Genomic DNA, 18,827 nt, shown 5'->3' with positions numbered 1-18,827 from the left:
TAGGACACTCTAGTGGTTGCAATAAGGATCCTCTCACGCTTCTGAATGTTTGTTTGTTTAACTCCCATAGGAAGCAAATATATAGTGAGCAAGATCAAATTGCCACCAAATCAATCACTCATTCAGTTCATCATGGATATTCCAAACACTGAGGATGAACCCAAATAGGCAAAGAATAATGGTAATTTCAGTTAAATTTGATTTCATTAAAATTCAGTTTTGACCATTAGACTTAGGAAGCAGACAACTTGGGTTAAAAGTTCACATAGGTCCAAAGCAAAGAATGACAAATAATCCCAGGATGAATATGTATTGATTGCTCTATCTCTTTTGTTTCAAAACTTAAGCGGATGTAACAACCATTTAACCGCCTGATATCGGTGAAAGGAAACAATGATTGACATCTAAATTGTCTATCATGGTTCATGCAACATGGAAATATGGAAGAGATGTATACCCAGCTTTAATTGAGAGGAGAAGTGATTGTTAGATAGATCCATCTACATAAGTCATTTTGATCAGGGTATTACATTGTTACATCTCAGTTAACAAATGCATAAAACTTTTAAACTGGATAGACACTCCATTAAGATTCTTCAGATCATACAGTACTTAATCCTGTTTATAACCAGTGTGTCAGTTTGTCATTCCAGCTCATGCTTTCTCTAAACAATCTCAAAATACAGGTTCTGTAAATAATAAAAGAATACATCTTATACTCTCCAATTTCAATTCAATAACTTTATCATTCTCCCTCCTTCTGCCTTTTTAAAAAATGATACTTATTATCTAGTGATTCTCAGACAACATTGATGGAGAACAGGACAGAAGAGATACACTTCATCCTGCTGGGACTGACCAATGACCCAGGTCTGCAGCTTCCCCTCTTTGTGACCTTCCTCCTCATCTACACCATCACTCTGGCTGGGAACCTGGGAATGATCCTGTTGATTGTCTTGGACTCCCGTCTCCACACTCCCATGTACTTTTTCCTAGGAAACCTGTCTCTGGTGGACTTTTGCTACTCTTCAACTGTCACGCCCACAGTCATGGCTGGGCTCCTCCCAGGACACAAGGTCATCTCCTTCAATGCTTGTGCTGCTCAGATGTACTTTTTTGGAGTCTTTGCTACTGTGGAAAATTACCTCTTGGCCTCAATGGCCTATGATCGCTATGCAGCAGTGTATAAGCCCCTGCACTATACCACCACCATGACAACAAGAGTGTGTGCATATCTAGTCATAGGCTGCTATGTCTGTGGTTTCTTGAATGCCTCCATCTACACTGGGAACACGTTCAGTCTCACCTACTGTAAGTTCAATGAAGTCCATCATTTTTTCTGTGATATTCCAGCTGTCTTGGCAGTCTCTTGCTCTGAGAGGCATGTTAATGAGCTGGTTTTTATTTATGTAGGCAGCTTCAATATATTTTTTGCTATCCTAGTTATATTAATATCTTACCTGTGCATTTTTATCACCATCCTAAAGATGCACTCAAGTGCAGGATATTGGAAGGCTATATCCACCTGTGCCTCTCACTTCACCATAGTCTCCGTCTTCTATGGAACTGCTCTTTTCATGTACTTACAGCCCAGCTCCAGTCACTCCATGGACACAGACAAACTTGCATCTGTGTTCTACACTATGGTCATCCCCATGCTGAACCCTGTGGTCTACAGCCTCAGGAACAGGGAGGTCAAGCGCGCTTTCACAAAAATTGTTTTGGAAGCAAAATAATCTTTATAATTTTTAACTTATTCATGTAATCAGCCATATTTTAAAACTCACACTGAATTCAAGTTCTTGAAATGATACCTTTACCTCTGCTAATTTCTGTTGCCTGGGAAACAGGAAACTTTATGCTCAGAATGATTATACCTGAATGAGAATGTCTGTGACGTCTTGGGGCCTGCTTATCAAATTACTTTTTCAAAACTATGAATGTACTCAATCATTTTCATGCAATATTTTTCTTCCATGTCAATGCACATGTATCTAAAGCAAGGGCACAAAGAAGCCCTGAATAGGGGATACTCTGTGAAGACACATGCACGTGGGAAATTTACCAGCACTGTAATGCGGCCCTTTGTGGTGGTTACTTTTACATGTTAAGTTGTCTGGACCAAGGAATAACAAGATAGCTAGTGAAACATTTTTCTGTGTCTGTGAGGAGATTTCAAGGAAAGATATTTGAACCAGTATACTTTGTAAAGATCTTCCCTGATTCATTTTGTGACCATGATCCAATCCATTGAGGACTCAACTAAGTAGAACATAATGGTGTGGAAATGGAGAATGGGCAAATTCTGATTGATTCATTCATTCTCTCTTCTCTTCTCTTTCCTTCTCTTTTACTGACATCCACCTTCTCTCACTTGAGATTTTATAGCTACAGCTTTTCAGGCCTTCAGCCTCAGAGACTTACACCAGTCACATTTACACCCTTGTTCCTCAGGTCATTAAACTCAGTGAACTGCACCACCAACTTACAGATAGAACAGCGTGAGTCTTAGCTTTTGCATTACATGAGCCCATATTCGTAATAAATATCATCTTTGTGCATATTCTATTGATTCTGTCTCACAATAGAACTCTAATACATCAGTGTTAAGAATCATAACTTCATGTTTAAATTTGGATATTAACTGGCAGATTCAACAGTCACCAGTAACTGTAGAAGGATAATACTTTGTTAGAGGGAGTGTATCATCCTGAGCCTTTGCATAAGCCTCATGAGTGCCACCAACATTGCTTTGTTAACTAACTATTTGGACACTAGCAGAGATGACTGAGTATAGAATTGTATCCACGGAATGAGTTATACTATGCATTTTATTATTTTAATGTCCAGCTCTTTAGGTTATGCTTTGGTGAATATTGACAATGGACCCAATATATTCAAGGGTTGCACACATTCAAAAGTTCTATCCACACAGCTCTTCCACAGACTCTTCGTCCTTTTATTTTTCAATAATTTTCCTTCTGTATTCCTATGTATTGCCAAATATGGGAAGTGGAATATTATCATTTATCTGGCCATTTCTCCATCCACGTAAAATGATCCACCAAGTGCACTTCTAGAGTTTAGCTCAGTGAGCAGAATTTCCTTCACACTGTTCATAAGGTTTGTCCCCCAAATGGTGTTAGTGCTATGGCTGTCCACCTGTGGATAGTGTCCAAACATCATGTGAAAACAGCTGAAGTCAAGTCCAAATCTTCTTTTCCCTGTTGATCGGAGAGAATTCCCTAAGAGGGAAAAGAATGCAGCCACAGGGAGAAAGGAATATGGCAGGAGGAGTGTCCATGGCCCTTTAAGTCACTTCTTGGAAGTTTGCCATCAGGTCCTGTCTGGTTCTAATCAATTCCACCCGACAGGGGAGCCCTGCTGTGCACGCTACATTTTATGGTGTGACCTATCAGCTAATATCCAGTTTACAAAAAGCAGCACAGTTGATCTGGTAATTTGTTGGCCCACGACTAAACCTTCAGTTTCTATGAAAGCCTCACAGCAGGCCAAAATCTATTTGTCAAAAGAAGAAGAATCACTGAGCATGGTGGCACATGCCTGTAATTCCAGTGACTTAAGCTGAGTCAGGAGAATAGCAAATTCAAAATCAGCCTCTGCAATTTTGCAAAGTCCTAAGCAACTTAGTGAGATCCTGTCTCAAAAGAATAGAAATTAAAAAGGGCTGTGAAAGTGGCTCAAAATAAAAATTAAAAAGGCCTGGGGATGTGGCTCAGTGGTTAAGTACCCCAGGTTCAATCCCCAGTAACAAAGAGAGAGAGAGAGAGAGAGAGAGAGAGATTGATTCTCTGCAGAAGACTTCAGGGCTGCCGTCCTAGGGGCCTACACGACAACTCACCTATGAGGACCAAAGCATCCAAACAGCATCCTGTTGACTCTCTATGGTGGAGCAGCTTGCTCAACAACTAGGATCTGCTCTCAATCTAGATCCCACTCGAATCTATCAGCTTTTCATATGACTTGATAAATGGGCCTGAGTGGCACACCAAAAGGAAGAATAAATTATCTCCAAAGAAAAGTGGAAGCTATTGGGTGATGTGCCTCTTTCTAGTCCAAAGACAGGTTTCCACCAACTATCTTTCCTTTATCTTTCTAAGAAGAGATTTCTCAACATTTCTCACAGCTCTGGGCTTGTAAAAAATCTCACCTTAGCAGAAAGACACAGAACTTGTTTTGCATTTATGAATAAATACTATGCATTAATATTTAACCCATGGAATTCCAAATATATGGTCAAAATTTTCATGATATAAAAATCTTCCTGAAAAATCCAAAATTATATGAGGATGACTAAGTATCATTATCTCCTTTGTTAACGACAACAACAACAACAAATAAACAAATGTTTGAAGAGGTTGTACCTTTGATTGGAATTCAAGGTGAAGCAACATAGCACAGAATATTCAACCTTGACACTTGGCTACATTACAAAAAAAAATATATAATCTGAAGAAACACATATACCCAGACCAATGCTCAGAGTCTTGCTTTAGAACTGACTTGGCATGAACCAGAGGCTGCAACACAAGTGGCAGTAACTCAGTTTTAAGCTGTGCCAGTGTTAGAACTAGTGTGGGCTTCAGTTCACCCCTGAGATTTGCAGGTTCTAGAAGCTACGATAGTTAATCACAACTCAAGCTTACTGTGAGGCTAGGTGGATGATCAACTGCCTTCACCATCCTACCTCAGACTGCATGGTATAAAGCAAAAAATCTTTTACTGGTGATAGATCAAGGTGTCTCAAGACTTTGCCCTGGAACTTAGTTCTGGACTAGTGAATGTTTTGACTGAATATGCAAGAAAGACCATATCCCAGGCTTGGCTGTTCACAGAGCGTCAGGAATAGCTCTGATGCTTGGGAAAAAACACATAGCCCCAATCTATCAGACATCTATTCTTTAGCACTTCCTGTCACTAGTTGCAAAAGTTTTGGACCAAGAGTGCAACTCAGCAATAAGCAACGTACAGAAGTGTGGACCTTGGTCTTCCCAGTGTTGTGTTGCTCATGGCAGGTTGTTGGTTTGGAGTGTTGAACAACACAACATTGTGCATCGAGACAAACTTGAGGTTAGACTTCCTAATAGTGCCAAAAGAGTGACCACACAAGCAGCAGACTCCTCACTGTCCTGAACCTGGGGGCTGGCTGTTCAGTGCTGAAGAAGTGGAAGTGGATTCACCTCAGAAAATAAGCTGCCTGCCTCAAATTCTGGAAAGGCAGTCATGAATGCAATTACTTTGAGAAGAGTGTCATACATACCTGATCCAACAAGGCTCTTTTTGACATGCAGACCAGAAATTACCAAGGTGATTTAAGAAACTAAGGTCTCACCTAACATTTGAAATAAAATGCCAGAAACTTACCTGATAGTAATAAATATTGGAGAAATTTCAGGTAGATTTAAAAAGGTGCCTTAAGGAAATTCAATGATTTTGAAGAAAATTCTGCAAAATTATCCAATAACCTAAGATAAATGTAATGAAGAGATAGATACAAGTGATTTTAAATAATCAAAAAAGATTTTTTAAGGATTCTCCATACTGTTTTCCATAGTGGTTACACCAATTTGCAGTCCCACCAGCAGTGTAGGAGTGTACCTTCTCCCCACCTCCTCACAACTCTTAATAATGCTAGTATTCTTGATAATTGCCCTTGAGACTGGAGTGGGAGGAAACCTTACAGTAGTTTTGATTTGCATTTCTTTAATCGCTAGAGATGATGAACATTTTTTCATTTGTTTGTTGACCATTTATTTGTTCTTCTTCTCTGAAATATCTGTTCATCCCATTTTTGACTGATTTATTTGTTGGTTTTTGTTTGTTTGTTTTATTTTTTGGGTGTTAAGTTTTTTGAGTACTTTATATATCCTGGAGATCAGTGCTCTGAGGTGTGTGTGGTAAAGAGTTTTTCCCATTCTGTAGGCTTTCTCATCACATTATTGATCACATTATTGATTGTTTTCTCTGCTGAGAAGAAGCTTTTAAGTTTGAATCCATCCCATTTATTGATTCTTGATTTTACTTCTTGCGCTTTAGGAGTCTTGTTAAGGAAGTCAGTTCTTAAGGTGACTGATGTGAGGTGCAGGGTCTCTGTTCTTGTGTCTAAGTCTTTGATCAATTTTGAGTTGAATTTTGTTCAAAATTAGAGATAGAGGTTTTAATTTCATCTTGCTGCATATAGATTTCCAGTTTTCCCAGCATCATTTGTTGAAGAAGCTATCTTTTCTCCAATGTATGTTTTTGGTGCCTTTGTCTACTATGAGATAACTGTATTTATGTGGGTTTGGCTCTGTGTCTTCTGTACCATTGGTCTACTTGTCTATTTTGGTACCATTACCATGCCATTTTTTGCTACTGTTGCTCTGTAGTATAGTTTAAGGTCTGGAATTGTGATGCTTCCTGCTTTACTCTTCTTGCTAAGGATTGCTTTGGCTATTCTGGGTCTCTTATTTTTCCAAATGAATGTTATGATTGCTTTTTATAGTTCTACAAAGAATGTCATTGAGACTTTAACATGAAGTGCATGAAATCTGTATAATGGTTTTGGTAGTATGGCCATTTTGACGATATTAATTCTGCCTATCCAAGAGCATGAGAGATCTTTCCATCTTCTAAGGACTTCAATTTCTTTCTTTAGTGTTCTGTAGTTTTCAATGTAGATGTCTTTTACCTCTCTTGTTAGATTGATTCTCAAGTATTTTGTTTTTTTATTTTTGAGGCTATTGTGAAAGGGGTTGTTTTTAATTTCTCTTGCAGTGGATTCATTGCTTATGATAGAAATGCATGAAAAGCAGTATGGAGATTCCCCAGAAAACTTGGAATGAAACCACCACCATCTGACTCAGTTATACCACTCCTAGGTTTACACATAAAGAACTTAAAATCAGCATATTATAGTGATGCAGCCAATGTTTATATCAGCTCAATTCACAATACCTAAACTATGGAACCAACCTAGATGCCCTTTAACAGATAAATGTATAAAGAAAATGTGGTACATGTACACAATGGAATATTACTCAGCCTTAAAGAAGAATGAAATTATGGCATTTGCAGGTAAATGAATGGAACTAGAAAATATCATAATAACTGAAATAAGCCAATCCCAAAAAAACTAAATGCTGGATGCTTTCTCTGATAAGTGGATGTTAATCCATAGTGGTGGTGGTCGGTGGGGAGAGGTAAGGAAAAATGAAGGAACTTTGGATTGTGCAGAGGAGAGTGAGGGGAAGAGGGGATGGTGGGGATGGTATTGATGGTAGAATGAAACAGACATTACCCTATATACATATATGATTATACTCCTGGTGTGACTCAGCACCATGTATAGCCAGAGGAATGAGAAGGTGTGCTTCATTTGTGTACAATGTGTCAAAATGCACTCTGCTGCATCTGTAACTAATTTGAACAAATTTTTTTAAAAGAGAGTACCTAGTACATTTTTTGCATGTGATAAATGTTAATAAATGTTTGGTTCCATTATAGATTAAAAAAAAGATTTTTGAGCTCAAAGTACACTCAGTGTGAATAAAAATGCAATAGAAGGCATCATTGGTAGGCTAAACAAAAAAAGGAATTAGTAATCTTGAATGCAGTTTATTTGAAAATACACAGAAGATAAAGGAATTAAAAGGAGAAAAACATTATAGGAACTTTGTGACAATATTCAAATAGTGGATATTTTAGTTGTTGGGGCCCAAGTGGGTCTTGAGAATGCAAAAAGGGTAAAAAGATTATTCAAAGAAATTTTAACAGAAAACTTCCCAAACCTAGAAAAGGATACAAATACCCACGAAAGGGTCTTCACAATCAGCAGCCAGATTCAATTTAACCAATCTACCTGAAGACATGCAGGATGAAGATTTCACAGGAGAAACTGAAGGATAACTTAGAATATGGAAAGATTTTTTCATGTTCTTGGATAGGCAGAATTAATATTGTCAAAATGGTCCTACTACCAAAACCATTATGCAGATTCAGTGCCATTCCCATCAAAATAAAAATGACATTTTTCACAGAACCAAAAGAAAATTCTAAAATTAATTTGGAAAAATAAATGACCCATAATAACCAAAGCAATCCTGAGGGAAAGCTATGCCGGAGGTATGACAATAACCTGAACTCAAATTATACCACAAAACTATAGTAACAGTAATAGCAGGGTACCGACATCAAAACAGACATGAAGATCAATGGAATAAAATAGAAGGCACAGAGACAAACCCACATAGATACAGGAATCTAATACTCAATAAAGGTGCAAAAGACATATTAGAGAACTGACAGCCATTTTAACAAATGGTACTGGAAAAACTGGAAATCTATATGTAGAAGAATGAAACTCTCTCTCTCAATCTTTCACAAAAGTCAACCCAAAGTGAATCAAAGGCCTAGAATTAGACACAAAAGTCAACCCAAAGTTGAATTTGGTCTAGAATTAGACCAAAAACTTTGCAACCTCTGGGAGAAAACATATTGGCACAGGCATTGGTTTCCTTAACAAAACCCCTAAAGCTCAAGAAATAAAACCAAAAATAGGCGGAATGGCTTATTTTTATGTATCCATGTGTAACAAAAGAGGAGTTGACAATCTGAGTCTGGAAGCAACACCAAAGTGATCTGACTGCAAGCCATGGAATTTTAGTCACTCCTAGATAATGAAAAGCACATAAGAATTCTCCTCTAGAACCTATGAAAAGACCAGGGCTGTGACAACACATTGATTTCAGTTCAGGAGATGATTTTGGGCTTCTGGTTTGCAGAACTGTGAAATAATATATACTGTTGTAAACATCAAAGTTTGTAATATATTGTTACAGCAGCCATATGAAACTAATACAAACTCCCACAGGGTTTCTCTGTCATAATCTTATATTACTATTTAATATTAGCTTGAATTCACAAATGAAGAATTCACAAATGAAGACACTTGTTATGAGTTCTTCTTTGTTTGGAGATTATTTATTAGTAATTAAATCTTTACAGTTCTTATAAGTATATTCAGGTTTCTTTTTTTCTGAATCAGTTTTGATACTTTCAGGAATTTGTATTTTATCTCTGTTTTCCAATATGTTGGTGGACACTTGTGTTTTAATCATTCTAGTTCTTATAACGTTAGTAGTTATATCCTTACTTCCACTTATAATTTTAGTAATTGGAGTTTTCTCTTCTTTTCATAGGCAGTCTGCAAAAGTTTGTCTTATGGTGATCTATCTGCACAATCAACTTTCAGGTTTTTATATTTCCCATTCTTCTTCTGTATTCCATTTTGCATATTCAGCTTTAATATTTATTTTCATCCTTTTTGTTACTTTCAGTTTAAAATTTCACCTTAAAATGATTTAAACTCAGATTATTTCTTTGAGATCACACTAATTTTTGCGGGGGAGGGATTGAACTCAGGGGCACTCACTCACTGAGCCACATCCCCAGCCCTATTTTGTACTTAGAGACAAGGTCTCACTGAGTTGCTTAGCACCTTTCCATTGCCAAGGTTGACTATCATTCACAATCCTCCTACCTCAGCCTCCTGAGCTGCTGGGATTATAGATGTGTGCCCCTGTGCCTGGCCTAATTTTTAAAATATGCATTTATAGTGATAAATTTCCTCTGACCAGTACTTTTTCTGCCTGCCAAAAAATGTGGTAGGTTGGGTTTTCATTTCTATTAGCCTTAAACAATTTTATAATTTCTTTTTTCATCTTTTGCCCATTGATCATTGTAGTGTATTTTTTATATAAATGCAAATATTCATATTTCCTTGTTATTGATTTCCACTTCAAAAGCACCGTGGTTTATGAAGATGGTGTATGTTTTTTTCAGTCTTTTTGAGTTCATTGAGACCAGTTTTCCTCCCAGGATTTGTCATATTTTAGGGAAACTTCATGTACCATTAACTCCACAATTGGGCAGGGTGCTCTGTATGTCGGTTAATACTTGCTGGATTTTGATGTTGTTCATGTTCTCCATTACTTATTTCTCTTCCCTCTAGCTATTTATCTGTTATTCAAGGTCAGATATTTATGTCTTTATTACTTATTGTAGAACCAGCTAATTCCCCCTTCAATTTTGGCAAGATTGGCTTCACATATTTTGGGCTTCTCTTGTCAGATGTGTTTTTAATTATGTGCTCTTCACTAGCTGGTCTCTCTATCAATCCTTTGTAGACACTACACAGTTTAATTACGTTTTCTTGTGCATACTTCCTCTACTTCTCTGTTCCAAGAAGCTTAATATATTCATAATTGAGTAGTGATAGAACAGGTCTTCCTGCAGCCATTTTAGCATTGTTTTCAATATATCATATGTACTTTGTTCTCCCAATATTCTATTGCAGTCAATTATTGGTGTCAATTATTAGATTGTATTTGCCATGCACCTGTTAATTACCATCTCATGTATATACTCATTTTCCTAATGATTGCATTAGAGTTCTTTATACAAACAATTCTAAAAGATGTATGTTTGTGTGCATGTGTGTGTGTGTAATGAAAGAGAGAAAGAAATGTTATGAAACTCGGCCTCATGCAATAATAGAGGTTGTCAAGTCTAATCTGCAGTGTCATAAGCAAAGACCCACAAGAAGTGATCATGTAACAGCTCACCAGTCTGAAGCCACATTACCACAGAAGAGCTGAATTAGTGCAAAGGTAGCTGCCGGAGAATTCCCTCTTTCCCAGGGAGCCAGTATTTATGTTATACTCAGGCCTTCAATTGCCTGGATGAGATTCATCCATATTATGGAGGGCTATCTATTTGCCTCTCCCAGTTTTCCCTAGTTTATATGCTGATATCATTTAAAAACACTTATAAAGTGGACACATAAGAGTTAATCATCTCAAGTCCACTATTATCTAATTGCACATACACAGATCTCTTTAGCATACTTAATCTCCAAATAAAGACAATAGCAAAGTCGTTCATCCACCTCCCATGACTTCAATCAGAAACACATGGTTTTCTCCTCAGTCATTGCAAAGCAATCTGGTGAAAATTACACTCTTGAAAACCCATAAATAAAAAAAAATATTATATAAAGTTAACGATACAGTGCTTTAAAAAAAAAGCCATGATCTAAAGTCAGCACATTTAAGGGCACACAGTAATGGGATAACAGAGGGAAGAAATAAATATATTTCTAATATATGCATACATGCATAACAAAATAGTGAAACAATATTCATGATAATTACAATCTTCCTTTCTTGAACTGATCATGTGTTCATAAGAGGTATTCATGAGCACCTACTGCTACTGAATCTTCTGTCATTCCTTTTCCTTCAGCTAACATCTAAGTTTCTCATGCTTCTTTATTTGGTAGACTGACTGAACCTTCTTTCCTGAAGAGTATGAGAAATTTGTAGTGTTTCTTGAATTGAATTATAGTTTTCTATCGAATTTCATCACCAGGCATGGTAATATCAACAGAATACCTCAAGAATCTTCCATATTCCAGAGTGATCTTCCTTACCTCCATTATTAAAAAGCCATCTAGTGTTTGTTAGTGATTAACTAGCCATCAACACTGCAAATCTTCTTTACTAGCTGTTTATAAGGAAAGATACTCTCAAAAAGAAACACAGAAAACTTGACCTCCAATTCAAGTGCCTCATTATATTGCTAAAATACTCACCCCAACAATTGGTTGATCACTCTGAGAAATGGTGCCATTTCAGGGACTCAGTGTTAGCTTCTGCTGTTGGAGGATTCAGGACTCAGCAATGGCTCTGCCCAAGGCAGTTAGAGGAAGCCTAAGTTGCTGCTGAGCCTTTTTGCATAAGCTCCATTGCTGTCCCAAAAGCCTCAAGGAAAATAGCAAAGGTGACTGAGAAGACATAGAATGGTATCTACAAACTGAATGACACTACTCACTTGATTATTAAAATCCCTTACTCTGTAGATTACACTTCAGTGGGCATTGACAGACGGCCCAACATTTTCAATTTTTTCATGGAATTTTCTATCAATTTTTCAATCATATTCCTCCCATCTTCTAGCCCATCTCCTACTATCCTCCAAACCACAGGATATAACTTGGGAATTCATATTTTATGATGCATTTGGATATTTTTCCTTTTAAACAGAATTAACAACCAGGTGTGCTGTCCTAAAATTTTCCCACTGAGTAGAAGTTCTTTCATCACTGTCCATTAGGGATGTAGCAAAATAGGATTCCGTGTTGTCACTGTCCATCTGTGTGTGGTATCTGTATATTATGAGAAGCCACTTATAAACCATGTACAATCTTCCTTTATCCTTGCAAGTGATCATAAACAATTGTCTATGAGGCAAAGGTGCATATCGGGGGACAGACACATTGTAATAGGATACAGTCCATGGACTTTTGAGTCATGTCTTCATATAATTTACTTTTGCATTCAGGGCCTGCTTTGTTTATATATATAAACAAATTTATTTGTGTATGTGTGTGTGTGTGTGTATATATATATATATTCTATTTAATAAGAGTCCTTCTGTGTAGACCTCATTTTATCATTTGGCAGGTCAAATAACACCCAGTTTATTATAAGCAGCTCAGGCCAACTGTTTACTTAGTGGCCCATGAATAACATTTAGGATCTTCAAAATTCTAGCAGCAGACCAAAATCTGAATGATTTTTTAATGTGTCATACAAAATGAAGTTTTACTAATTTATGAAGAGAGAGAAAACTGTTATTTACAAGAAAATGGGTGGTATAGGAAACCACAAGCTTGAACAAAAGCTAGAATCAGAAAGTCAAGGTTGGCTTGTTTTCTCTCATATGTGGAAACTATAAAAAAAGAAAAAAGGATGCCATGAGGGTAAAGGGAGACCACTGGGGTAGAGCAAGGGGGTCAGTAGGAAGGGGGAGGGGAGAGCGGAGGACCTGGGGGATAAAGTTGATCAAATTATATTTCTTTTTTATACATAAATAAGCCACGGCGAAACCCACCATTATGTATTCCTACTAAGCAGCAATAGTGAAGAACCACATACAGAATGTCTTGGTTTTTTTGTGTTGGTACAAAAAATACATTAGATGTGGTCATTTATTTCTATTTTTTTTTTAGTTGTAGATAGACACAATGCCTTTATTTTATTTTTTTATGTGGTGCTGAGGATCAAACCCCATGCCCTCTGCATGCAAAGAGAGCACTCTCCCACTGAGCCACAACCCCAGCCCCTGATGTGGTCATTTTTAAACAAAATTCATTCTTCTTTTATCTCTGAAGTTTAGGAAATCCAATATCAAGGTGCCTGGAAATTTGGTGGTCAGAAGACACCTCCTTGATGCTGAGTAGAGAAGCAAGAAATGCTCTTGCATTCTCCCATGACAGAATGGGAAAAGGCTGTGAAGGCCAAGGAGCAAAACAATGGTCTAGCTAGTTCTCTCAAGCCCTTCCATGAGGGCACTATTCCAGAACATGGTGGCAGAGCTTACCCTCCTCCTGAGACTCAATCAGCTTCTGAAGACCCAGCACCTTAATGTAAACCCATTGGAATTTTGGTCCCAACATATTGATTTTGGACAGACACATATATTTGAACCATAGCACATGGTAACTCAGATCTGTGATTTCAGTGTTTTATAGGGAAATATTCAATGGTGAAATTCATGTATCTTAATTTACAGATCATACTATGGGCTACTCTACTCCATATATTGTATATATATATCCACTATATATACATATGCATATACATATATAAATATATGTGATTCATGTCGCTAGGAAGGCAGAAAAGTAAATCTACAGGTGGGCAATATGCTCAAGCCTCAGGAAAGATGATTGAGCCCTTAAGTATTGTCAAAAAATTTTTAATAGTACACAAATTCTATACTCCTATATAGCTACATCCCGCCACTTCATGTTTTGTCATAAATTACATTATTATATTGTGTGACCAGTAACATTGGTTTACAATCAACATTTTATGCTTTTTATAAACTGCATTTGAAGAACAAAGACGTTACAAACAATAAGGGCAATTATACTTTCTCTTTATTTTAATGTTTAGTTAAATTTATCAATTTCTTGTTTTTACATAAAAAAAGGCTAATAGACCTGAAAAGTTATATAGTAATGGTTGAGAAAATTAACACAGAGTGTTTCAGCAATGGAAAGATCATACCGAAATAAAATTAACCAGAAACAACAGAATTAAATGCACCATAGACTGAAAAGACCAAATAGATATCTACAGGACATTTCATCAAGTAGCTGCATCTGGAAGGTAGAGAGTATGCATTCAAATTATATAAGGGCCACAAAACAAGTCTCAACATTTTTTTAAAATCAATATCATATTGAATGCTTTTCTGACCACAATGAAATGAAACCAGAAATCAATAACAAGAGAAAATTTGGTAAGTAAACAAATTCAGGGAAATTAACCTACTTTCAAACAATCAATAGATCAAGAAAGAAATCAAGAAGTAAATTGAAACATTTAGTGAAACAAAAAAAAAATGGAAACCCCACATATTAACATCTAATCAATAGCACCAAAGCAGTACTAAGAGGGAAGGTATACCAATCAATGACTATTTCAAAAAAGCAGAAAGATCTAAAATATGCACTCTATCACTGAAAGGAGACATAAAATTGGTAACTGGGCTACGTACAAAAAGCTCAACATCACTAATAATCAAGGCAATGCAGATGGAAGTCACGTGAAGATCACCTCAGCCCAGCAAGAGCAGTTTCATCAAAAAGACTAAAGATTAGTAGCACTGGCAAAGATGTAGAGAAAAGGAACATTTGCATGCTGATGCTGAGAATATGAATTTGTAGCACCATTATGGAAAACTGAAGAGAGCTTCCTTAAAGTATAAAACATAGAACTACCACAATCCTCCTATGGAGTATGAATTAAAAGGAAATGACAACCAGGAGACAGCTGCACTTCCATATTCCTTACACCACTGTTCACAGTAGCTAAGAGATGACAACAACCTAAGTGTTCATCAACTTATGAATTAGTAGACAAAATGTGGTACATCAAATACCCCTCAGCCATAAAAAAGGAAGAAATCCAGTAATAGGCAATAATATGAATATAAATGGATACTGTGATATTAGTGAAATCAGACAAGATAAAAAAGACAATCACTGAATAAGCTCACCCATACATGGAAAATTTTGAAGTTGGTCTCACAGAAGTTGAGAGCTGAACAGTGTGTTTACTAGAGACCGAAGAGAGTAGGGGCAAGGGATGGATCAGGTAAGGCTGATCAATGGGTAAAGCATTATAGTTAAAAGTGAGCCAGAAACTTTGGTGTCCCTAGGATTAATATAGATAACAACAATACACTGTACATTTCAACAATATAGACTAAATGATTTTAAATGCTTTCATCATAAATGATAAGTGTTCAAGGGGATAGATATTTTTAAACTTCTTTAAACATTACAAAGTATATTCATGTATAGTAATATCTTATGATACCTCATTAATAGGTACGATTTTTATGTTGTCATTTATCAGTTAAAATACAATTAACATTAAAACTATAATAATCAGGTGGATCCCCACAGGCAGTGTAATTGCATCTTCTTCAGCACAATGGAATGAGGAATTTCAGATCTCTCCAGAGATCTCCAAATCTGTATAATTCTCATCAGATGTCCATGTATTAACCTCTAAAATCCCAATATGAGTAAACACGATGTCAGTTTAGAAGAAAAATGCCCCATGCTGGGACCTCATTACACAGAATTCATTCATCTGAATGACAATCATTGTTAGTGCATCCAGGCCTTATTCTGACCCGAAGATTTGCTATGAAGCTTCAACCACAGTGAGAAAAAGACCCAAAGATAAAAAGTCACTTTGATGGACCTTAAAATAATGTCTCAAAAAATGCTCTTTGCAAATATTTTTTCTTTCTTGAACACTCCCTGATGTTACCATCACCATGGTAGCCTGGGAATAATTTTTGTCCCGTCAAAAGAAAGAGATTCATTCTTCCACTTGCACAGTTGCCTCTTTGTCCTCACTGCCAAGCAGACTTACCACACTGTACTCACAGCAGGCAAGTACAATGGTTAAACATTTACTCCAGGCCTCAAGTGGCTTCACCGCAAATTTGGGTAAGAAGTTTAGACTCTTCAGTTCTCAGTGTCTCTTCTGTAACAGAGTAGAAAACATATTCTGTCATCCTTTAGGATTTTCAAAAGGATTGCGACATGACTTGTACACAAAGTATAACACAATTTCTATCACATACCCGTGATTCTGTGGGTTAAGTATGAATATCTATAATTCACAAAACCTGACTCAGCATGGATAACAGAAATGGAGGTACTGAAAATCTATCTGGTTGTCCCCATGTCCTTGTCCTCTTTCAATCAGGAAAGTTCTAGATGATAGACTGTAAGATGATGATGATGATGATGATGATGATGATGAGACGACTCTTCCCTCTTGCCATAGTAATCAGCAGACTTGTTGCACGAGCAGGTGTGGCTATACATGGTGAGTGACACAACAGAGAGAGCTTTTCACATATTCTACAACTTATGTTGTAGACATGTAGTAGCAAAAGTGAGAAATCTATATAAGGGGCTCATTTATGGCCCTCAAACTATTGGATCTTAAGCCTGGATACTGTAATTATCATATATATCTTGCAATTATGATTAAACGAAGAATACTGAATTGAAAGATAAGTATGTAGCACTTAGTGGCCCTAGATGTAACTGCCAATTCCTTATCAGAAAAAAAATCATAGATTAAGGTATTCCAAGGGCCTCTTACATCACAGAAACACTGATACAAAAGCAAAACCTCTGTGTATCAACTTGGTTAGATTTCTGGAAAATTGCCAAAGATACCTAGAAACAAGAATGCTGAATCAAGAAAAATTTGATGAAACATGGCATTAAAGAATTATTGGCCAAACTTCCATCCATCTCAGGAGAAAGGAGTAGAGAGCCATTATTACACAAATCAAAAGAATATATGCACCTTTAAAACTATTTTAGAAAATTCAACAACCAGCAACAAAAAAATAACCTTGGAAACAGGGGAGAATTCAACTTAGAGTTACTACACTATAATATTATAAATTTCCAGTTTCCAATCATAGGAAACAGATTTCAGAGAAACAAGAATCTTATATCTCCTTTACAGAAAATAGAAATGCACAGTAACTGGCCTCATGAAGGATGGGCATTGATTTTAGAAGAGCTTAGATTACCTGTTTTAGATACACCCCAGGAATTACGAAAATAATGGACAAAGATCAAGAGAAACTTAGGTAAATGATGCTTCTGCAAACATTGAATATCAATAAAGAGTCAAATATTGTAAAATGGACCAGATAGATTCAAGATCTAAAAAAGCACAGTAAGTGAAATAAAAAATTCACTAGAGAGTTTTAATGATGATTTGAGCAGGAAGAAGAATCAGTGATGTTGAAGATAAATCAATTGCTATGATTCTATAAGAAACCAGAAAAGACACAAGAATGAAGAAAAAATTAATTGGGCTCAAGAGACTACTGTGTGCCACCAAGTTTACAAACACATACCTAATTGGAGTAACAGAAGGAACAGTGTAATGCAGAAAAGGGCATAGAGGATATTTAGAGTAATATCACGGAAACTGGATTTTGATCAAAAACTACCAAACAAAAACTTACAAAAACTACCAAACTCAAGAAGAGAGAAACAGGCCACTGAATTGGTAATGCAGTAAGCAGGGTTGTTTTCCAATGTAGCAGGGTTCACATATAAGCAATAAATAGTCCATGGTAAGCTGGGATTTCCATAATGCACTCAAGACTCAAAGAAGCAGCAAGAAAAGTCTGACATGTGAATCTTGTGGCATAGGCAAATTTATGATGGTGTTCCTGAAAGTCAAACAGAAAGCAAGGCTGTTGAATTCATTTTGATCTATACAGCAGAAATTCTCATCAAGTGAGCAAAATCCACCACATTTGTAAAAGCTAAGAATCAACATCTATCAATTAATTACAATCTGTAGAACTAGGAATAGAACTGGGATTATAAAAGGATTGTTGTAAATCTCTCCTCGCCTTCTCGAAATGTTTCTATGATCTTTTAGTAAGGTAACTATGAGTCAGATAAAGTAGATCAGTACAACTTTGGGTGACTAATGGATACTATAGGTCTGATTAAAAAGTATCACTGTTGCCCAGTAAGTGCAGGGGGTACTTTGGAGAGCAGATGATCACTGTATTTAGGGTTTAGGCCAATCTCAAACCAGGGCCAGTGGGTCACTAAACACATTCTGTGGTCCTGTCTTAATTGAATCATTATATTTTCCCTTTGAACTTAGTTACATGATAATGGCAAGAGAAGTCCCAAGGCAACTCATACACTCCAAACATATCCTTCGTTACCTCCATTGTGAAGTAAAATTCCTTGATAGTCCGGGTTAATTTCTCCTTGATAGTCTGGGTTAATCACCAGTCAGTACATAAATTTTTTCATAACCTGCTAATCCAGAGACATGCAGAGCTCAAAGTGGTTGAACACCAATCTTAATTTTCACTCTCTAGAACCACTTTTCTGTCTCCTGGTGGAAGAACTTCTCGCTACCATTGATGCCACTTTCTTTGTCGGCCCTTTGCCCCTTGACCTATGAATCTTAGCAATTGGAGAAAAAACAAATATTGAATGCTAATTTTGAGCATATATGCTCTCCTCTAGAACCATGATAGGGCCCACGAAATATTGCATTCAGCTAGCACTGTAACTGTGTTCATCAATTTACCAGTAAATGCCATAATTTCATTCTTATCTATGGCAGAGTAATATGCAGTAATCAATTAAAGTACTTATGATGGGGTGAGGG

General features: G+C 36.7%; 1 protein-coding gene across 1 annotated transcript; it reads left to right on the top strand.

Annotated features, from left to right (window-relative positions):
* Positions 1-800: 800 nt before the first annotated feature.
* LOC308641195 (olfactory receptor 5B3-like) lies at positions 801-1,736 on the top strand (the record flags this gene model as incomplete). The annotated part of the gene is made up of 1 exon (XM_081279506.1): positions 801-1,736. Exon 1 carries the CDS (start codon positions 813-815, stop codon positions 1,734-1,736), a length of 924 nt encoding a protein of 307 aa, XP_081135632.1. The 5' UTR covers positions 801-812.
* Positions 1,737-18,827: the final 17,091 nt, after the last annotated feature.

This window comes from Spermophilus citellus (assembly GCF_964194105.1).
Source record: "Spermophilus citellus genome assembly, chromosome: 2".
Taxonomy (NCBI): Eukaryota; Metazoa; Chordata; class Mammalia; order Rodentia; family Sciuridae; genus Spermophilus; species Spermophilus citellus.
Note: the sequence above shows the minus strand (reverse complement) of the source record. Positions and strands in the feature narration are given on the sequence as shown.